Raw genomic sequence first — 23,220 nt, 5'->3', positions numbered from 1 at the left:
ATGTTTGGGAATGCTTTTGAATGGAACTAGGAAAATAATGCATATTTGAAAAAACTAGCTTCTTCTGTTTGTCACTTTATACTGACACTTCATTACTGTAAAATTCCTCTGTACAGCTGGAATGGGTAACAGGTCCAGGGGTAGTTAGTTACACAATGGAGAGGAAAATGAGAACAGAACATTGTATTTTGTAGTGGACATAGTTGTGTTTTTTTTTTTTTTGAAACAGTCAACTCAATTAACTTGTGTACACATGGATACTGCATCTGCTTAATTTCTTTGTTTTTAAGCAAAAAAAAAACCTCTGAGTGGAATATCAAAGGTGAGTTGAACCTTTGAATTAAACTTTGTTTACTGATTAAAAAATAATTGTATATTTGTATTGAAATGTGGTGTTGATATGTGAACTAGAAATCTGATTGAAACAGTGGCTTTTCATTTGCATTACTGAGGTGCTAAAGGTTGGCTAGAGTATAGATTTCATTAGAGTTGGATCCTTGGGCCCTGTTTTGACTAGAAAAGCAAGTGAGTGTTTTGTTTGTTTTTTAATGAAGTTACCAAGAATCTATAATTGTTAAGAAGGCTCCTAGTGAGTCTGCTCTAGTAAACTTCATCTTGGGAGAAAGTCAAGTCTCTTATAAAGGACTTCTTTATACAGTATTTTACTGGGGAACACTGAAGGAGCTTGACCAATTCTTACCTTCTCACAAGGAGAAAGGTTTCTAATTTGTCTAAATATGTAATTGCTACGTAACCTCGCTGACTGAAATTTTAGTTTGTTTTCGTCACTGAATCACTAATGTGTGAAGCATTTTCCTGTCACATGACAAGGTTGCAACTGGCTTTCTCTGTAATTTCTATTTTTTTGTCCAGATATTTAATGATTGACAGACTGCTACTTGGCAGCCAAATCTTAGCATGTTACTGGGTGTGGTCAACTGTAATTATGTATAAACCTGGCTGTATAAACTTTTAAGTCTAATAAAATACTGGCATTTTTGAGAAAATATTTAGGATCCTATGTGAGTAATTAAAGCGGTTGGTCTGCTTTAAGGAGGAGGCTATTTCATAACTTAATGACTATTTATACATTCGAAGTCCTATGCAATTGGTGGTAAATAGAAGGTAACTCTCTTACATAGTGTCTTGCAGCAAGGTTAGGTTTGGCCATGGCAGTCAGCTGCAGGACTGTGGTTTGGTTAGTTGGTTTTGTGTGTAGTTCGAGAAGGTATTATGGTGTGAGTGATTTAATTACCCTGGTCTTCTGTATGGGGTCCTAAGACATGGCTGCTCCTTCCCTTTCCATTGAAACTTGAAAATAAATGTATGTAAGCCATCGAGGTTCAGCGCTGGTTACTGGAAAGCTACCTTTCACACTGTCTACAAGAGAGGGTTAAGGAAAGTGTTTTGGATGGAATGGACAAGTTATCATAACAGCAACAATAGGAACAAAACATATTTTTGGCTATAACTAGTGAAAAATGCCAGAGTTGACGTTATATCCGTCAGTATTATCACTTAATTCAATCTAAGTCAGGATTTCCTGACATTCATCTAGACAGAGGCGGTAGACTTTGCTGTTCACGCTCTAGCAACTTTTGGGTGATCAAGCATGGCTTCTTGTGTATGTGTTCTTTTCCATATGTTTGCCTGTTGGATAAATTAGTATATTTTCATGAATATTCAACATACTTAGTTTTTCTTTGTTCCCTCCCTGGTTATTGCAGGGTAATTTTTTAGTTATAAACCCTATTTTAAAAGAATCAAAAACCATCTTGCTTTTAGAACAGTTTAATGTAACCATTTACAGAGGGCTTGCCAATGTCCTGTTAGCTGATCAAAAAAGCTGGGCTGCTTCAGCTCTCAGCACTGCTAGAGAGCCATGTCTGGTATCTTTGGTTTCATATGTTATGAATTTGGGAGGATACACCTAGAACCAGGTAACTTTATATTTTTTTTTTTTTTGTGAAATCATATTGTTGAACACATACAGTTGAAGGCTAGTTGAAGCTGACTCCTTCTGAAGCAATTTCCCTTGGAAGAAGAGCATGGGGTCGCTGGGTAGCGCTTGCCTCTAGCCCTGCTTGAGAGTGTTCTGTTGTGTGATGGGAATGTGTGTTCAGAACAAGGAGGAGGGGATTTGCAATGCCTTCCGCACCCCTGGAGATAGTACCCTAAACTTACTTGTTTCTAAAGTTTGAGAGAGAATGTTAAGTCCTCTGAAGTTTACAAAGCCTTCTTATTTCTGTTAATCTGTGGTGTTTTAGTGAAGCTAGTTTAGTGAAGGTGTTTGTGTGTTGTAGCAAAAGAGGTATTTTTCAGCTAACTAGAAAAAATGGGGGGGGGGTGTTGAACATCAAACTTTTTTTTATATCTCTGAATCGATTTGCATTAATATGTATTTACCTTATATCTAATAAATAGTATTTTCTTAGTAATTTTTTTTTGTTTTCGTATTCTAAAACTACCCCTTTGAATACAGGCTTGAAAGCTGTATACAGGTTCTTTCCTATTAAATAAATAAAATAAAAAAGTTAAATAAAATAGGGCTTTACAGAAGAGGGAGAGGGAACAGGAAGGAGCAGGATACCGCCCCTAAGGTGTGGTGCTGATGTCTGTGCTAGCCTGCTCATTTATGCGGGAGATACTAAGGTCTGAGATCTGTCAGTACTTTCATGTAGTGTTGAAATGCAACAAGACCTGGTACAGTGTTATAAATACCAGATTCTGCCTTGCATTATTGCTCAAAATTCTCCTTCAGATGTGCAATGTGTAGTTCTTTCTGTTCAAGAGAAGGTGGGGAAAGGCAGAGGCAGTAAAGCTGGTAGGATAAGAGATTTCTATTCATCTCACTTTCTGGCAGAGGCAGTTTGCAGACGTGCCTTGGCAGTGTCTGTATTTAGTAGCTGTGTTCCTGGATGCTGGCCCAGTCACATGGCGCCGCTGGAACAAGTGACATGGGAATGATGCATTAGCTGAGACCCGGCGCTGCGTGCCAGAGGAGCTGGGGTGGCCCTGCCAGCCGGACAGCCTGCGCCCCGGCAGAGATGCTGGACCAAGCACCGCTTGCTCCTGTCTGGCTGCTGCTGTGTGGCTCAACCTGTTTGGCTCCAGTGAAAGCTGGAAGTTGGTTACTGGAGGTGCGTTTAAAAAGATAAACAGGGGAAAACCAAACCAAAACAACCAAACCCTAACCCTAAAAAGTGTTACATTAACAAGTAAACCTTTGTTTCTTTGAAGTGATAAAGATGATGATTACTGTGAAACAATTCCTGCAAAATCTTTGACTTAATTTAGACCAGCTGAGCTCTCCTGGCTGTTAGTAGCTATGGGGGTTAGGGGGAAAGGTGAGATGGAAGGGAGAAAGTCAATTAAGGCTAAGCAAGGCTTTCCGTACTGAGGAAAGGACTAGGTGAAGGAACTAGGGTGCTAGCCTTATTGCATACTTTCTTTGTTTGAAGTCCCAGTTTAACAAAAATAAACACACTTTTCTTAATGGTAAAACACAAATATGTACATTTTCACACAATTACAAGTCTTGAGCTCTTCTCTTTGTTAATGAGGAATTCCATTTCTGGGGCTAGCAACTGACACTGCTGTTTCTGTGCTGTTATGGTGCTACTTCAAATACATTGTTCTTTGGGTGTTTTTTTCAGTAAGGTTTGGTTTTTTTTTTTTTTGTTTGTTGGTTTTGGTTTCGTTTGTTTGAGGTTTGGGGTTTTTTTTTGTTTTTTGGTTGGGTTTTTTTTTACATTATCACTGAGACACTATATGAAACCTAGTTCCCAAACTTCTGACTTGTAGGTAAGCCAATGAGCAGTGAATCCAAACTTATGAAAGTTGGCTCAGTTGTGAAACACTGGCTTAATAGGCTGTTCTTTATGTTTGTGGAAAGCTAATGTATGCGATTTAAGGTGACTTTAACTTGTAGATCTGTTTGTTAGCCTCTGTCAGGTGCGCATGTGTTTTGTGGTAACTTTTCGTGCATGTGTGTAATGGTATTGCTTTCTAGCAACAAAGATGATGAAAAATGCTTCCAACCTTGCAAAAATCCAGTACATTCTCCTTCCCTAAACAGGGTGTTTGTGTAGTTCTAACTTTTCACTAAACAAGTATATCCAGTGTTGTTTTGCTTTTCATACAGTAACATACAGAATTCTTTTTTTTTTTTAAAAGGTAACCTTTCTGTACAGAAGTTTGATCTAGAGAACTTAATTTCTTTCCACCAGAACTCTTTCTACAGGAAAACCTAACCCGAGGGAGAAGTACTGCAAATAGCGTGTTCCTTCGCTTGTTGCATGACTAATCTGCAATGTATCCCGCCTAATTTATGTGAAACTAGTAACTATGTATCATGCTTGAACAAGGTGGTTCATCTAAGGTTAATAGTGCTTTACCATATCAGGACTACTTTAAATCATTGTGGAAATGGAATGTGGTGTGGCATCAGCACAACTCTTCCATATCCACGGTTTTAAAAAGAGGAGGAGCAATGCAGAGTAAATACTTCAAATTGGGAGGGAGAAAGGGAACCTACATCTTCTACATAAGCTACTCAACAGATGAAAAGAGGGAAATTCATCATTAAATAATCCAAAATAGATTCTGCTTCACCTTTAAACGTATTTTGGCACTCATCCTGACTGGGTTGTGGGCATTTTTTGTTTATCAATTTTACTAAGTGTATGTTTTGCAAAAACAAATGCTCACTGAAACAGCAGGTATGATTCAAACTTTCTGTTTTCCTACACTTCTCTAGCCTGCTTCTAGGAGCTGTTTGGAACATAAAACCTTACAGGGGGCTCTGCAAATATTCTGCTGGATTTGAAGATTGTGCTTAAGTTTTAGTAGACAGCTGTAACTTACACAGAAAGCTATTCTTAGTTAGATAACTCCATCATATATACTTCCTCTTTCCCCCACCCCAAATTTTCTTGCTAAAGTATTACCTTGAGTTGAAATCATTTGGGCAATTGTCTCACAGTGGAGATGAAGGGCAGGAAATGACCTACAAACAGGTAGGTCACATAGCCTAGAAAGAGTGATTATACTCTGCTTCCCAGAGGATTGTATCTGGAGATCAGGACACTTTCTTCCAATTTCTGTATTATCTACTCCTTGGACTTGGAGTGTTTTCCATGTGTGGGTTTGTTTCTTCCCCCCCCCCCCCCCCCCTTTTGTTCAGAAACTTCTGTGGATTTTCGGTGGTAATTCCCCAGGTATTTTGGGATTTATTAGTATTCTGCAGATGACTTCATCTATAGATGAGTTAGTGTTGTGAAGCATGCCTATTTAGTGAGCTTACAGGAGTTCCTAGTTCTAGTGTCTAATGTGAATCCAATATTCTGGTCACTTAACTAAATGTTTCAGAATTTTGTTTTGTTTTTTGTTTGGGGAAAAGATAGGACAGAAGTGAAGGCTATCAATTGCTGATCTTAATCTTAAGTGTAGGAGCCTGGCCATCAGCTGCTTGTTTCATTCACCCTTGGAGGTGACTAGGAGCACTGATGTTTGAAGTAGTCCTCAATGAGGTGAGAGGATGGAGTTGCCCTCTCCTAGATCGTTTGAATAACTTGAGAACAGGCCAAAGCTTTTCACTTGTTTCCCTCGCTTGTTAGGAGGAGTGATTGTGATCTAGTACTTGTCACTACTCTGGGAATTGAAACTGAGCTTTTGTTTTTATTGCTATAGGCTTCCCTCTGCAACTGAGAAAGTTGTTTAACCTAACCTTGCTCTAGTTTTCTGTTTGACTTTTGTCCAGTGTTTAGAGGTTGGGGTTTACTGAGATTACAAAATCCTTATAAGAAGGGTGTTGTGCTATTTAGAAGGTAGCACGTAGCACTAGGTTTTGAAATCTCACTGTTTGCTGACTCTACTGCTGTATTTCTGGGAGACCATTAGCAAAGTTATTTTCCCTTTTTAATCTGGAAGGGAAATAGCACTATGGCTGTCATATTATAAAATGTCTAAAAATTTTACTAATGGGGGAGGGAAAGCTATGTAAGACGTGAATTACAAGCAGATGTGTATGTGTAACTTTTTTTAAAACAGGGATGGGGAGGACTTTGTTTTGCAGTGGAATTACCTGAGCCTAAACAAAACATTATGTTCCTTGGTTCTGTTTAACAACTTAGATTTTCTTGGTCTGAAGTATTTTGTTAGATATTTTTGCTATCAGTACTGCCATTAAGTTGTTTTAATAGGCACATGACTAAATTCTCATCAACCAACTTAATGTCTGTGTCAATTTATTTGGTCCTTGTTTTCCCTTCTACTTTTTTTAAAAAAGCTTTTCAAAATAGTAGTTTCAGATTATTGGCCAAGTGGGAATACTATTTGTCCTTAAAAGTAAAAGCATTACAGTGAAGGATATCTAGTGTGTTTCTTGGTGTTGATTATTTTTTTTTTTTTTTACTGGTGACTGTATGGCAATGGTGACAGATTCTTATTTGCTCTTAAGCTATATGAGGTTGCTAGGGCTTGTCAGATGACACTTGCTCACATGAGGGCCATTAACAGGGTGTTGTAGCCAGTGTTAGGACAACCTTGCAACTAAGGGCGAGTCACTGCAAAAGCAACTATGCTTTTTTTTTTTTTTTTTAACAGGCCATATGGTCCAGTCTTGTGACTACATAATTGCCAGCTACCTAATCACATACCAGGAAACAAACATAGTTAAAGTCAATATTAGCTGTTGTATCTGCTACAGCTTTGTGCCAGGCTTGGTAGGAAAAACTCTGACAGCAGCAAGAGTGTCTACGATGGCTTCTGAAACTTGAAAGTCATGTCTACTCCTCTGTCTGGAATAATTGCAGCAGTACATTAGCTACAGCTGTCTTTCTGCATTAATGGCTTACAGACTATATGAAGATCTCTTTGCCTTTTTTTCCCCTAACAGGAAATTCAGTAGCCTGTGTTCCTGCATAGGGAAGACAGCTGATTGTAAATTACCATCGTTAATGGTTGATCTATAGTAAATAAATCTGCTTGAAGCTCTCTCTCTTCAGCGGGTATTTATTTTCTTTGAGGGAGCTTTACAAGAGCTTTTTTGTAGCAAAAGAAAATGTGTGGGGGTACACCAAAAGCTACAAATGACACAGGGGAACAAATAGAGAGAGCAAGAAACAACAGTGATGTGCCACTTGGAAATAATCTCTCTTGTACCAAATTGGATGAAAGGATTAGAAAATCTTTGAGAGACCAAGGTGTCAGCTGTGTGAGCAAAGTGACTCGACTGCTGCAAAACAGGTATGCATGTAGCTTTTTTTGATATGTATGATTTTTGACAGAGAATGGACAATTTTTGGTTGATAGTAGATTTATAATAATGTGCCTGAAATACTATTTTGTAAATAATTGGAAGAGTTCTATTAGAAGCTTATTCTTACTGATGATGGTGACTGATACTCTAGAAAGTCTTCCCTGTTATTTGAAACTGAATCTATATTCTTGATTCTGTTGTGTAAGACTTATATATGTATATGCAAACTGAGGCATGAAGAATAATTGCCTTGCTTTTCAGTTAAGCTTAAATAATCTTACCTTCTCTTTCTAGTTTCCTGATTAGTTTCCCCTCTTATTTTTTTTCCACCTCGTGTGTTAGTGGGCAAGTAGTAACAGTGTGCAGAGCAGACAGGAGAGAATGCTGTGAAGTGGGGAAGAATGAAGAGGAGAACCCTGTGCTTTACTTGAAAATGACCTGTAGATCAAGCATTACGTCAAAGTAATCTGGAGTATAAATAGTTTCTTTGACTTCTTCGTGGTGACTTTATCAGATGTGTGCCAGCATGTCTCCAATGTCTGAGTCTCTACTGCTCTGTAACTGTATTGAAAACACAGTCTAGGGCAGCTTTTTCCAAATTTTAACACCCAAGGGGTTTAGAATTAATATTCTACTTTCAGGATTGCCGATCTAAGAAGCAGAAAAATATAGATATATAGGTTTATAGGTATGTTTTAGCCTTTTTATTTCTCTAGCCTATAGATGTTGCACTGAAGTGAGTGATTAGTCACTTTAAAAAACATTTTAAGGTCAAGTGAAGTAGATTTTTGAATATAAATTAATAGGTCACTCTTCAGTTATTGCATGCATGCATTCTGATTATTATAAAGGTGAACCAAAACAGGGTTTGGAGGTCTATATTAATTGAAAATGCTGATTCAAGGTAGAATGGAGCAAACATTTTGTGACTTTTCCGGAAACAAGCGAGTCTGCTTTCCCCTATGTAAGAGAGATGTCCTTGCTTCCATGTCTCATTTCTGTAATGGAAGAAATGTGAACAAGCCAAAGGGAAGTAGCTTATATGCCAATTTAAGAGAAAATAAAGCATACTTAAGCTTAATATGGAATCTGGGGAGAAAATGTGCCAGGATATCTGTAAGCTGTTCCAACCTTGGGGCTTGTTTTCCAAAAAAAAAAAAAAAAATTATCCATAGTGTTTTAGTATCTTTAGTAGGCCTGGTTTTCCTGTTGTATGAATGTAGGCAGCTTGATTTTATTTATTTTCACTTGAAGATGATGTTTATTGGTTCTAGCATCTTCTACATGCAGGAAAGATCCGCTCTGAAGGTAAAGTTAGATAAGCTGAGCTGTTCAATAGACTGCTGATGCTGAAGGGATTAATCATGTTGCTTACTCTGCTTTGCTTTCTGGCATCATGCGCTTGTCCTTTTTCCTCTTGAGCTTGTCTTGGCCTTTCCAATCCTTCTGGAACTGGCTACCCTTAGGGAGTCAGTTCAGCTCACTAAGCAGGCAGAAAACTGATTCAGGAGCAATAAAATTCAGTTAACGTTCTAACTAGTCTCATTAGTTACTTGGAATGTATGGGAGCATTTACTTGGTGGCCTTCCCTAAAGGTATATAGCTACATGGATGAAGTGAGTTAGTGTAACTCATGCTGCCACCAAGAGGTGGAGGTTCCATTGCCTTCTACTTCTTCCTTTTCCCAGCTGCATTTCTGACCCGCTTTCATGTGCTGGGACAGACTTTTGCTGCTCCAGAGAATTCTGTTAGTTTACAGAAGGGTCCAGCAATTACCAGAGCATACATGAGTAATAGGAAAGGTCATATAGTTACAAAAAGGAGAGAAAGGGGGTGTGTGGCTTTCATTTTCATGGTCAAATAAGAAACATTATGTTCAGTTAAAATAGCCACATTTAACCTGAAATACAAACATCTTCACAAGCTCCTATTAATATAATTAAGCTACTTATTAAGAATATGTGAGACCTGGCATAATGCATTGTTTTTAAGCCAAAGTGAAACATTTCAGTTAGCTGTGAGTCTCTTCCTTACCTTTCTAGTGTGTAAAAGTTATCAGAAGCTTATGTTGTCATTTTGCAGTACATTGACACTCAGGTGGCTGAAAAAAACCCCCTTTATTATAATTTTATTAATTGTCACTTTTTTATAAGTCCCTGAGCAATATGTATTGCTTCAGCACAAACCTTTTACAATTCTATGTATTAAGTGGTTCTTAAACAGGAATTGAACATGTAAGATCTTTCTTGTATAAGCAGAAAGAAAACATTTTTGTATAAATAGGGGTAAGGCAAATGATGTTCCAGTTAGTGCTTAGTGAAACTTATTTTTGAAGGCTTTTTTTAAGGTGACTGGAAGAAGCAGCAGTTATCAAAAAGTAGTGATTGTAGCACATTTATTCTTGTTAAACATTCAAAATAAATGTGAAGCTTACCTTGGGGATTATGTAGTTTTGTTATCAGAGGTAATACTTTCAGCAGTAGGTATGTATGCAAAACTACTCGTATTATATAACTCTCACATAGCTTCCTTTAGTACTTGTATATGGTTGGGTAAGCTGTTTGACAGAAGCAGAGGAAAAGGAAACAACGGTGTGCCAGTTTAGATTTTACTAAACAAATATAAGGAAAACTGAGTCTTGAGATGTAAAGTAGGAGAGTGTCAGGAGTGGTAGCGAAGAGCTTTCTAACATCTAAAGCAATGTTAAGCTATACGATGCAGAAGCATGGTGGATTTTTTCATGAACTGATATTTCCTGCAAGAGCATCATATCTTTTTTTTTTTTCAAAAAAGTATGTGTGAAGAAGAAACAAAAAGAAGTGTATGCCTTTCAGCATTGCTAAATAAGCATGAAACTGATATGGAGATAAGTAAGTAATGGTTTGGGGTTTTGGTTTTTATGCATGTGAAAATGAAGCTGCCCAATGAGTCTGTGTACTGTGTATTCTTCAACACTCTGCTTTTAGGAGATGATGGAATACTCCCACGGTCCCTCTTTTGGGGGCTGTATGTTATATAAGCTGGGTTAAACAGTAAAGGGTGGAAGTACTGTAAGTAGTCTGCTCGTCAGCTTTTGTGATGAGGAAAGCATCCCGGTCATCTGACTAGTCTTGGGCCTGATGCTAGATTCCACGTGGAAGTAATGAGACTATGTGTCTCATTGCCTGCGTAACTTGCCTATAGATATGCTTGATCTTATCAAATGAGGTTTTGGTAGGGTGAATCTCTTCTATAATGGGTAGGACTGCTGCAGGAGCTGCATCTGTATTCTGGGTAATTCAAAGCCTGAAAGCAAAGACTTTGTTAAAACATAAGTTTGATATTTTGTTTGTACTGTAAGAAGCGTTATCTGAAGTTACTTCCCTAGATTTGGTCTGTTAGTCACATAAAGCCCTGTATGATAGATTCTGTGTAACTTCTGAGCTTGTTGCTGTCTGGTACTAGAATCTGTTTGAAGTTCTGGAAGATTGCAGTAATCTTTAATTCTGAGGTGGAAAAGGCACCTCAGCAGGCTGTTAAATTGGCTTCTGTTTCAGCATTTGTTATAAAACCCATCTTATACGGAAGTTGGCACCATGCAGACAACATGGTTTGCTTTAGTGCAGAATGTAGGAGTTCACCTGTTCATAAGGAAACCTAAATTCATGCAACACAAGTATCAAGCACGCTTTTAGCATCGGTGGGCAGATGCAGGGCTGGATTCAGTCTGTGCCTGAAATGAAACTTTCTTGGTTTAGACTTGTAGGCCTGTGGTCTGAACTACAAATCCTGCTGTGCCAGTCCTGGAGATAAATAAGGCTTTGCTCTTGCATACCATTTAAATTAAGGCCATAGAGATGTACCTTTTCTTTGTTGTTAAAAGGAGAGAAAACCTGTGGCCTTTTAAAGAAAGCAGCATAGTTACTTCAGGTATTGTCTGTTGCAGAAAGTGTGTAAGTAAATAGGTAGCTGTATAACTGAAGAGGTATAAGAGTATCTGGTACTGAAGAGAATCAGATTCATGCAGCACACTAGAATGAAGTCTGCTGGTGGCTCTGACTTCTTACATTCTGTATAACTGGATTTCGTGATCACATTGCACAGGCAGTGGGCTGAGAAACTAGTAACAGACTTTTGAAACAGATGGTGTAGTTGCAGCTCTCTGTATATGTGAGGTGTGTAGGCTCTTTGTTGGGCAACTATCAACAATGGTATCAGGTCTGATTTCATGCAGGTTAACTTAATGCTGTGACTCCCTTTTGAAAGGGAAGACTTGAAAAGAAATCTACCTGGCACTCGGAGCATTTTGGAGGCAACATGTTACAAACACATCAACAAGTTTCCTCGCTGTTGATGACAAAACAGCCTTCAGCAGAGTTCCATGATCTGGCTTTGATGTGTACTGGACCCTTGAATATTATGTACGTAAAGTATACTTGTAACAGCACCTTACAGTGGAGATGGGCATCTGTCTTATTCTGTCTCAAGGTATTTAAAAATAGAATAAAACCTTCAAGATTGAGGTCTTTCAGCTTTGAAAAAGGTGTCTATTTAGGCTTATTTTTCTTTCTAGCTACATAGAAAGGGGAGTTGATCTCTGAAACACAAGATGAAGCACAAAGAAGAAATGAAGCTGGCTTCACTTAATTATTTTAAATTTGCAAGTTTCTGAGTGTGCTGCTAAAGCAGTTGCCTGTGGTTACCTTACTGACTAGCAGGAGTTGATGGTGTTTACCTCACTATTGATTTATGGCTGTTAATAGAGCATGGAATAAAAGAAATAGCTTCAGAAATTCTTACCTTTCAGCTAATTCTTATCTTTCAGCTTTATAGAGTTTTCATGCCCTTCCCTCCATTCTCTACCTTCCTTCTTTGTAGGGTATAGTTTGGGAAAATTCATAAATGAAAGATCTTTTTGGGTGGGAGATCAGTGTGGCCTTGACTGAAGTCTGTTATGCAATTTGTTAAACCAACAAATATTAACAGTTGTACTCTTACCCCTAGATGTGGTCCACCTGGGTCAGGGATGAGGCAATATGACTGAGTACCAGTGCTGTGAGATGCTGCTTTATGCAGTAGTAGGTTTTTTTCTATTAATTCCAGCTTGTCAGCTATGTAACATTAAAAAGCGTTTTCTGTAGCTGAACCTGAGGCCAAGCAAGACTCCATGCTCTGACTTGCAGACCAACTGCCTTTGGAATTAGGAAATAAGAGCTCTTGCTATTGCAGCTGTGAGCAGTGCTGCTCCTCGGCCTCCTGTGGTAGCACAAGGAGGCAAGTTGTGTGCTGTGGTGTATTTGTGAGGACAGGCAGATTCTGGCTTGAGAGAGTGGTTTTGCTTCAGGTTGAATCCCAGTGCCGTCTTGGTTTCATCTACTAAATAAGTTTCATCGTAGTCAGAGATCAAGTCTTGGTAACCTATGATTGCTCTCTAACCCCAGAAACATCTCAGAAAAGAAAGGGGAGAAATAATGGAACAGCATAAACCTTGTCTTTCAGTTACAAGAATTAAACTTTGGAAAAATCATGACTTATATTGACAGGAATAGGTCAAAAGGAATGGGGTTTGTGGTGTTTTTTATAGAGAAGGATGAGGGAGGGTGTAAGCCTTGAGCTTGTGAAAGGCTGTTGTAAAGAGAATGCTAATCCATTGCTCTTTATTGCCACTGAAAGAATTGCACAAAGTAGTACATCTACCTTGCAATAATGATGATCCAGGCTGTGTACAGAGAAAGGTGTAAATTTAAGAGTAGTTAAGCCCTGGAGCAGATTGCTGAGACAAAATTTATGTTACCTTTCTGGAAAATTTTGAAGAAAGGTTGAATGAAAACTGGTCTGGTTGTGCCTGCCTATGTATCAGTGACACTGGGCTTAGATGCTCCTTTGAGTTCCTTTTTGGTCAGAGTTCTGTGATTACGGCAGTTCTTGTGAATGCTGAATAAAAGATGTGTTTGCCAAATACCTGTTTCTTCACTTAAATAAGCCTGCAAAATAAGCACACTATTTTAACATCTTGTGTTTATAAATCTGCAGCTGGTCCTCTTCAGAGTTTGACTTGAATGAAATCCGCCTGATAGTTTACCAAGACTGTGAGAGGAGAGGCAGACAGGTCTTACTTGATTCCAAAGCAGTCCGCAAAATTGATGAAGCTGTGGTTCAGGTATGAAATGCTGATTTTTGCCTTTGTCCTACTGCTCTTTTGTTTCCCTTCCCAAAAGCAGGAATTTTAATGTGACAGTGTCAACTTCTTGATCTTACTTGTGATCTTTCACTTGATCTTTATTCTGTGATAGCTGCAACAAGAGTGTATTAGATTCCAAAAAGCCTATGAACATGTACCTGGTATTTGTAATACAAATATGGTATTGAAATTTAACAACTTAGACCTGATTTGCTTTCAAGCAAAGCAATAGATACCCCTTTAAACTGCGTATTTCTTTAGTCTTTTTAATGTGGACTGGGATTGCTTTTTGTTGTTAGCCCTGGTTGTGCAGTCCCATTGTTCCAGTGATGTCTATAATGTCTCTAAATGTGCTTGTCTTCCTTTGGTGTTTGGATTAGTAGGGTTGTTGGCTTTATGTGAATTAAAACAACTCCCTTTGGCTAACCAGTCGTAATGTGTAAGACTGATGCGGGGCAATATACGGCCACATAAGTTTTGGTGATAAGTGTAGAAGAAAGAGTAGACTTTGTCAAGATGCAAATTCTTAGTGCTGCTCTCAATGCACACAGATTGTGGAGTAATGCTTCTAGCAAATGTAGGTGATTTTAAGACAAGTAAAACAATAGTATTTTCTGTTTTGTGGTCGTTTAGTGTTTATTTGGGTTTTTTTTTCCTTCTGCTAGGTACTAGCTCTCTGTTTTTCTTCTACATTTAATTATTTCAATTTTTTATTTGAATCACTAGCTACGTACAAATAGTTGTGACTTGTAGAAATTATTTATGAAGATGCTTAAAACCCAGCAATCTCTATTTCAGTCACACTGCAAATACGCTGTTGTGCCAAATCAGTAAATGATGAGCATCATCAGCTGATGACTGATCATGTACTTAAGAGGGTAAATGGGTCAGACTGGTCTGTTAATCTTGCTTCCCCTCTCATCCCTGTTGTTGTTGTCCCATCCCCCAAATAGAGGTTGTTACTTAGTATTTTAAAGTTGGTTTAAGACACAGGGCATATGAGGAAGAAATCTATTTCTGGCTTCATTTAAATGTTCAAATTATCCTACTTGCTTGAATACTTTAAACTAAAAGCTAACTACAAAATGTCCTGGCGGAAACTCAGTGCAACACTGACATAAAACAGATTATAGGCTCCCTCACAACACATGATACAGGCTATAATCCGTTTTCTAGCCAGACACTAATCTAGGTACCCTTTTAAAACAGATGAAGCACTTTGAATGACATGCAAACACATAGATGTTAAAAGTGATCTTGAATGTTTGGCCATTTGTTTGTTGTGTTATCAAACAGTGGGCCTAAAACTTGATCATTTAAAGTTAAGGCAAAATTACACTCAAGCTCAGTCCTGTTTAAACTAAAGTCAAGAAAGTGTGTGTGTATACTGTGCATTTATCCATTTTCTTGAAATACAGTAAAGCTTGTTCACACTGAATATTCAAATACATTGTTTGTCTTTAAAGTATGCAACAAACTTAACGGGGGGAACTAGCAGGTCTGTATTCCATGTTTAACCATAAGTTTGTTTAATTTTTGTTTGTATTTAACCATATGTATGCATTTCTTTTCAGTGTTCTTAATCTAATCTCCAGTTCTTTCTGCAGATGGTGTATATCAGACTGCTTAGGCATTTTTTTGTCAGTAGCTCAATAAACACATCTACTGACACTGATGCATTTCATGACAGTCGCATTGGGATTAGATAAGCAACAGCACATACATACTATGCCAGGAAAAAATGCACAAAAGGAGTGCTAATATAGGATAAAATATGGAAGTCTAGGATTTTACTTTTTTAACATGCTAGTAGGCTTATTTTTTAAATCCATAAAGGAGCAGTACTATCACTCTAACTTAAACGCAACTTTTTTAAAAAAGATCATCTACTCCACTTTTCTTGGCTTGCTCTTCCTCTTTTTCTTTTGCATCTTTCCTTTTGTCCATTTCTTCATCTTGTCATCATGACTTGAGTATTCTAAAACTTACTACAGTTACTGCACTGTAGCATTCAGTATTCATCTTAAAAATCAGTCTTGTGCAATATTGGATTCTACTTTTATTTCTATTTAATTTCCTCTTATTGTTCCTTTCTCATCTTGCTGAGCCCAAAATACGAGATGTGACTTTGGCTATGGCTCATTTTTACTAGCATCTAGGTTATTACTACTACTTTTTGTCTGCTTGCTTATTTTTCTGTAATCTACCTGTACCTTACTGACATTTTTTAAAAATTTAGTTGATCTTTGCTGATGCATGTTCCCAATGAGGTAAACTATACTGGTACAAAATGAGACTTATAAAAATACATTTCATTCAGACGTGCACCAAATGAATGAATGTTTACATGAATACACATTAAATATGTTCGTTAAGGGATTTTGAATTTCTTAAATATCTAAAAAGTTTAAGAGTGTGAGATAAGCTTTTTTTAAGACTTTCGAAGCAGTTTTCATTTCTGCAAGGTTACAGTTTTGCTCCCTTCATGTAAATCATCTCAAGTGCATGTGAGAAGTATGTTCAAAATAATGTGGCCCTTTCAACTGACATCTAATGGACATTCAAATTGTGGGGGGGAAGCAGCCATTAAAGAAAACAAGGAACTCATTGTTTTTTGTTTGAGAAATCTCTATTAAGCAAATCCCAATGAATTAAATGCTGCTTGTCTTGTGAAACATATGCAAATAGCATTAATGTAATCTTTCTACAGCTTCCTTTACACGTTTCTGATCAGTTCTAAGATGTTAAAACACAGTGACTTGAGAGTAAACTTTGAATTATAGTTATCTGGACTTAAGCATTCATTTGCTTGCCTTTTTTTTATACAACTACTTTACAATTTTCATAAATAGATTTTTACAACCTAGTAGTTCTACCAAATGATGCATTATTCACCCGTTGTTTTTGCTGGCTGTTCTTCTGTTTAAGAAATCTGTTAATCGGTTGGGGAGAAAAAGTTATATGCAATTTGAATGATTAATTGTCCAAGTGATTACAGAAATTGGTTTGTAAGCAATCCATAAGCTGAGATGTTGTTTACATAAACTTTGAAAATGTTACACAGAGCAATTTACAGCAATTGGGAATCTTCTAGTGGAACTTTGACTAATTACTCTGACTATCTGTAATACTGTGAAAACTTGTCTGACAATATAAATGTGAGAGTTGTTCTGCACTTTCTCTTATGCTGACCTTTTTAAAAAAAATCTTTTAAAATGGGTACATATTTTTTTAACCAAGTAATAGTATCTTTTATTTCTTTTGCTTACCTGTAGTTTAAGAAAAATCTTGCTGTGGTATGTGTACAGGTGGGAGTTCTTATATTTGCTTTATTTGTTTTCATCATATTGTTCTGTTTTGACACAGAAAATGGTAGAAGATGCTTCTGTAAAGACTTCTGCCAAGAACTGCCAAGCAAGCAATGGGAACAACAATATTTCTTCCCAAAGTCCCTCAATAAGCTGTATGCAAAATATCAAAGAACAGATACCGAAGTACCAGGTAACGTTCACTACTTTTCTTGCTTGTATTTATCCAGTTTACTGAAGAATTCTGTATATAAAAGCATGACATGCATTGAATGACTAGTTAACTTGCAATATACTAGAAGTATAATCTGAACTTGAGATATCTACCCTATCTTTAAAGTGTTGTACAGTAAGAACATGGGGTACTTCTGGTCTATCTTCATCTTGTCTTTGAAAGAGTTACAAAAGCTATTTAATAGCATTATTATTTGTGAAGGTCATAAAAGGCACTATACTGTTCTCTGTTCTTGTTTTGAAAGATGTCTACTTATGCTTCGGGTCAGTTCTGAAGAAGCTGTTGCACATGGTATATTAAAAGTCCCTTTATTCTGTCTTACTATAATATGAAATTTTTAAGAGAAATATTTCATACGTACTCTGGTGGTTTCACAGTAAAAGCATAAACATTTAATCTACAAAAATTTAATTTGAATCGTGTAGATTAAGGTAGGAAAAAAATTATTTAACTAGAAGGTAAGTGATTTTCTTCAGAATTCACAAACTTCTCTCCATATTTGCTATTGATGATCCGTCTTTGAAACAAAATAAGAAATTGGTCTGATTATACTTAGAAACACAGTCTTCACAAATTATTTTTTAAACAAAACTGTTTCCAAAAAGCTTTGTGTAAGGACAGTGAAGGAGAACTTACTCATTCTAATAAGGAAGACAGTTTAATGCTTGGAGATCCAGACCACAGAATCGAAGTCCTGTGAACACCCACAGGTTTCATCAAACACTGTTATATGGCAATGTTGCTGGACACAGCTGTTCCTTTGGAAATGCAGTAGATCTTTTTTCCACTTTCTTGGCTTTGGAGGTCTCTCTGGAACAAGGGTACCAATGCCCATCTAGTGAGCAAAACAGAGTATGTCTTCCAGCTGTACTTGCTTGCACTTGTACTCGGTGTGTTAGAATCACGCAGGGTCTGTCTCTGCATGGAAAAGCAGAACTTACTTATATTCTCCATTCAAAATGTAGCACTATGGCACTATATTAAATTGAGATAGTATGCCGAGTTGTTACTGACTTTGCTCTTCTCATGTTCTTGTCTGGGTAGTACACCAGACCAGCCTCTGATGTCAACATGCTGGGAGAAATGATGTTTGGCTCCGTGGCAATGAGTTACAAAGGCTCCACCTTGAAAATTCACTATATACGGTGAGTGTCCTTTTCTGTGATGCACTCTCTTGTCAGGCACTTGGAATTCATGACTCACTGAAATGGCTGTTTATCCTTTCAGCTCTCCCCCACAGCTGATGATAAGTAAAGTCTTCTCAGCCAGGGTAGGAAGCTTCAGTGGAAGCAACAATAAGTAAGAGCTTTATTTTATTTTTTTCTTTCCCCATCCAATGCAGTTGTCTTTCCTTCCTTCTCCTTTTGTAGTCCTTATGTCACTGCTTCTAAATTTGACTTAGCTGAAGGGGAAAAGTCTTGTAGAAAATCAGAAATGGTGGCTGTGGAGAATTCTCTTGATAGATCTGAGCGAGGCCACCCAAGTTTAAAAAATAGAATCTCTCCAAGTTCCTGCTTCTTAATTTGTCCAGGGCATGCAATAAACTTCAGGGGTTAGGTGCTTTGGACAATCAAAACCTCTGTCTTGTCTTGCTGCTAGAAGGGTGAAGAAGGGGTATATGTTGAGAAAGCTTTGTGTCCCTGTACCCCACTTATGTTTCCTTCAACAGTGACAGAAGATATGCTGTTTCTTATCTGTTCCCTTTCTCCTTATCCCAAAAATGGGCAAATAAACTGAATCCTAAATGTGACATACAGAAACTTGCAATATTCAAAGAGGGAGCCTATACAGAAAATAGATGCCTGTTTCCTTACAGTTTCAGAAAACCTACTGGTCCTTGAGTTTGATTGTAAAGTTAATCTTCAGCCTTCTTTTTTCCATAACATGAACCTAATTCTCAAGCTAATGCTAATGCCTATTGATCACATTCTTAAGGAATGCTGGCTTTCTTTTTTTTCCCCCTTTTTAGCTTACAAGATAGCTTTGAATACATCAACCAAGATCCCAGCCTGGGAAAGCTGAGCTCGAATCAAAATGGTTTGGGAACCTGTCGCAGTGGAAGTAATTTAGGTAAATATTTCCAGGTTCTATGTCTTTCTGACAACATGAGGCCATCTGTTCATTCAGTTTGTTTTTTTTCTTGTACATCACCTTTTTTTTTTAACTTTTTTTTTGCATTGCATTTTCTCTACGTTGCTTTTGTTTCCTAGGTGTGTTACAGCTGTGTAGCAGCAAACTGCTGCAGGGTGTGTCTGAAGGAGGTCCCCTCTGGCTCATCCGCAGTGCTTCTTTCTTTGCAGGTTTGTGTGGAATGCCAGCCACAGTGTGAGCCATCCATATGCACACACAAATCCAGCTCCTTCTGAATACTTGCAGGATATACATAATTACTCTTCAGAAACAGAAAGGGCTAAAATAGAGACAACAGATATATGTGGCTTATAAATATTTCTTCCAAAAAAATAGCTAAATTAATTGCTTTTTGTTCATATTTCTTTAATTCCTGTGTTTAATTTTAAAGGTATTTTTATGCAGTGTTTTAAATACTAAATGAGCCCTTATGTTTCTTAGAGAACTTATGTTTCCTGGCTTATAGCTGGTTTCTTGCTAGTTTGCAGGTGTCTTGCCTGGTGTACAGCTTTTTCTTCTCTTACCTCTTGCTACTGTTGTGTTGTTGTTTTTTTTTTTTTAATTTGATGGCAGACATTCACAATTCTTGAGCTAAGTCTGGGAAGCTTTAAGGTTTTTTCTTTAACAATGTCAATTTCTTCAGTTTTCAAAACTTTGAACTACATAAAGTCTCCTTTTGCAGGCATACTGATGACCCATGCAGGTGGGTAGATCTTAGGCCTAATTAGTTCTGTTAATTGCAAAAATGTGAACTGGAATACCAATGCAGTTTCTTTACAGCCTTTGCAAATCTTGCATGTTCTACAATTTGAGTCACTCTGCACTACTAACACTTCAGTATAATACAACACAGCCTGAATGTTTCTTACTGTGAGGCTTTGTGGGTAGTAAATCTCTGCTTGGGGAATAAATCAGATGCTTAACAGACCTCATATTTGACTGTTTCATCGTGATGTTAACTTGTGTAAAATTACAATCTTGCGCACACACACACAAAAAATGTCAAGAGTGACAGATGGGGGTACCACCAGCCCTTATTTTCAAAGCATATATGTTTTCTGATAATATAGACTGTATTCACGTTCTTGAGCTTCTTAGATATGCTTTTAGATTGGGGCAAGTAACCAACTTCCTCTAGTAACGTGATACTCAGTGTGGGAATACTGTTTGCTGCCACCTTTGCTCACACCATACTGCTTATTTGTAGTAACAGCACAGGATGTAACTTTGCTATTTTATGAACTTTAAACTTAAACATTTTATTTAAATGCTGACAAATAGTGTGATGAGTTATGTAATATTTTCTGTTGATCTGATCTGTTTGTTTTAGCACACAGCACGCCTGTTGATATGCCTAGCAGAGGACAAAATGAGGACAGAGACAGCGGCATTGCTCGGTCAGGTATCTGCTGTCTGTCTTGTTTGCCTGCTTTTGTAATCATGTTACAATTCTTTGGTGCAGTGATTCACCTGAAATACAGGCACCTTGTGACCCATAAATCCCAATTTTTTTGGATCTACTAAGCAGTTTTCTACTTTTGCCGCAAGCCTGAATGCAAGAATATTTGTAATTATATTATTTGTTTACAGCCATCGTTTTCTGGGTTCTTAACCAATTTATAATTTGGAGTAAGAATTGGCTGAAGCCTTTACCAAAGCAAGGGAAGATAAGATGTTTTTGCACTGAATAGGAAAAGGAGGCCAGGAGACCAGGAGATCTGTCTGTCATAATGGGAGGGCAACACCTCTTAGGACAGAATGCTTTGAAGGAGAATAAGATGATTTTTAGTACGTTTAGATGATGTTTAATATGATTAATGGAGTTAAATCCAGCTGGCGGCCGGCCACAAGTGGTGTTCCACAGGGGTCAGTACTAGGGCCACTTCTCTTTAATGTATTTATCAGTGATCTTGATGAAGGGATAGAATGGCCCCCTTAGTAAGTTTGCAGAAGACACCAAGTTAGCTGGGAGTGTTGATCTGCTCGAGGGTAGGGAGGCTCTACAGAGGGACTTGGACAGGCTGGATCAATGGGCCGAGGCCAACTGTGTGAGCTTCAACAAGGCCAAGTGCTGGGTCCTGCACTTGGGTGACAACAACCCCATGCAGCTCTACAGGCTTGGGGAGGAGTGGCTGGAAAGCTGCCTGGCAGAAAAGGACCTGGGGGTACTGATTGACAAGCGGCTGAATATGAGCCAGCAGTGTGCCCAGGTGGCGAAAAAAGCCAATGGCATCCTGGCTTGTATGAGGAATAGTGTGGCCAGCAGGAGTGGGGAGGTAATTGTCCCTCTGTACTCAGCATTGGTGAGGCCACACCTCGAGTACTGTGTTCAGTTTTGGGCACCTCAATACAAGAAAGACATCGAGGTGCTGGAGAGAGTGCAGAGAAGGGCAACAAAGCTGGTGAAAGGTCTAGAGAATAAGTCTTATGAAGAGCGGCTGAGGTAACTGAGGCTATTTAGTCTTAAGAAAAGGAGGCTGGGAGAGACCTTATTGCCCTCCACTGCTACCTGAGAGGACATTGAGAACAGACCAGCACCTGCCTCTCTACGCAGGTAATTAATGATAGAACAAGAGGGAACGGACTCAAGCTGCACCAGGGTAGGTTTAGGCTAGACATTAGGAAAAATTTTTTCACTGAAAGGGTTGTCAGACATTGGAGTAGGCTGCCCAGGGAGGTGGTTGAGTCACCATCCCTTCATGTGTTTAAAGATCGTTTAGATGTGGTGCTTGGAGGTATGGTTTGGGGGTGTACTTGGTAGAGTAGGGTTGATGGTTGGACTTGATGATCTCAAAGGTCTTTTCCAACCTGAACGATTCTATGTTTCTATATGTTAACTTTCTATGGTTCTGTGTTCTAGTAGGGAAAATCTCTGACTTCACAAGAAAAGAATGTCATCAGGCAGCAAGATTATTTAAAATAATTGTCTCTTGTTGCAAGTGAGTTACATGAAAAGGTTCAGCAAGCAAGAGCAATGTTTGTGGGAATTTGTTCATAGTTAGAGTATGAAGAAAAAATATTTAACCAGCACCCTTTGTAATTCAGTATATGTGTGGTTTCTTGCTTTCTTGATAGCATCTCTGAGCAGTCTTCTGGTCACTCCTTTTCCATCTCCAAGCTCTTCATCATCATCTTCTAGCAGCTACCAACGTCGCTGGCTCCGAAGCCAGACAACCAGTTTAGAGAATGGAATTATTCCAAGGTGGTGAGTGCAACACCTTTCTTCTTGCAACAGCTGTTTGGCAGTAATTTAAGCTTAGTAAGGCTTAAGCCCCTTTTCTTTAAAAGGACAAATCCTGTGATTAAATGCTCTGAATTCAGTCTGAGAGATCAAGTTTTGGCCAAATATGAACTGCAAGGCTGATTGAACCATACTTATTCTTCTTGAACTTATAGGCTGTGTCTGAAGCCATATTCTGAAAAGCAAATTCGACTGTTTCTGAAGGAGCAGAGCATCCTGTTGAGATTAAAGGGACTAACAGCACTGCTGCCATAATTACATTGTACTATGATGAAGTCTGACTAGTGAGCAGTTACTGAAATTTTGGAGTAATAGCCCATGACGACTCTCTTGGCTGGTACAGGATGTTCCTAATGTGACTTCTGCCAAAACAGGAAGAAAAAAAAAGATCTGTGATCAAAAAGCTTGGCTTCTGTTTTGGAATTTTATTAGCTTTTGTAGCTCAGTGGCATAACAAAGCATGGAATGCAGCGGACCTTTCATAGCTAATAAGCAAATTTTTCCCTTGTCAGTTGCAAAGTAGCAAATGGTTCTTGATTTTTTTTCTGCTCATATGTACTCATCCACCTGCACTCAGAGACAGCATGGAATTAGTGGAGAGCTACAAGAAATCCCTACTGTTTGACGCCTCTCCCTTCTCACTGGTTTCTGTTAAGAGAAGCTTAAAAGCTGCTGGTTAAAATATGTAGTTGGTAAAAAAAACAAAACAAAACCAAACCCAAAACCAAAAAACACCCACCTTTTTGAAAAGACTTCTTTCCCTAGTGTCAATTCTTGAAGCTTTTTCCTGGATATGCTTACTGAATCATTTTAACATGAAGAATCGTGCAGTGGTGCTAATGTAGCAGTCATGCTTTCTAAATCATGTTTGCAGTTGAGAAAAAG

General features: G+C 38.1%; 1 protein-coding gene across 2 annotated transcripts in view; it reads left to right on the top strand.

Annotated features, from left to right (window-relative positions):
- FNIP2 (folliculin interacting protein 2) overlaps positions 1 to 23,220 on the top strand; it is a 48,823-nt gene that overhangs the window by 8,901 nt on the left and 16,702 nt on the right. The window contains exons 1-9 of one of the 2 annotated variants that reach the window (XM_009947801.2): positions 7,064 to 7,248; positions 13,274 to 13,400; positions 16,788 to 16,922; positions 18,009 to 18,109; positions 18,192 to 18,263; positions 18,934 to 19,034; positions 19,175 to 19,264; positions 20,425 to 20,496; positions 22,170 to 22,299. In XM_009947801.2, coding sequence (XP_009946103.1) covers positions 7,064 to 7,248; positions 13,274 to 13,400; positions 16,788 to 16,922; positions 18,009 to 18,109; positions 18,192 to 18,263; positions 18,934 to 19,034; positions 19,175 to 19,264; positions 20,425 to 20,496; positions 22,170 to 22,299 — 1,013 coding nt within the window. Of the gene's footprint in view, positions 1 to 7,063; positions 7,249 to 13,273; positions 13,401 to 16,787; positions 16,923 to 18,008; positions 18,110 to 18,191; positions 18,264 to 18,933; positions 19,035 to 19,174; positions 19,265 to 20,424; positions 20,497 to 22,169; positions 22,300 to 23,220 lie in introns of those variants that run through there. The other variant, XM_086464068.1, reaches the window with a different exon arrangement.

This window comes from Leptosomus discolor, chromosome 4 (genome assembly GCF_034619465.1).
Source record: "Leptosomus discolor isolate bLepDis1 chromosome 4, bLepDis1.hap2, whole genome shotgun sequence".
In the NCBI taxonomy this organism is placed as follows: Eukaryota; Metazoa; Chordata; class Aves; order Leptosomiformes; family Leptosomidae; genus Leptosomus; species Leptosomus discolor.
This window is presented reverse-complemented; position numbering and strand designations above follow the sequence as displayed.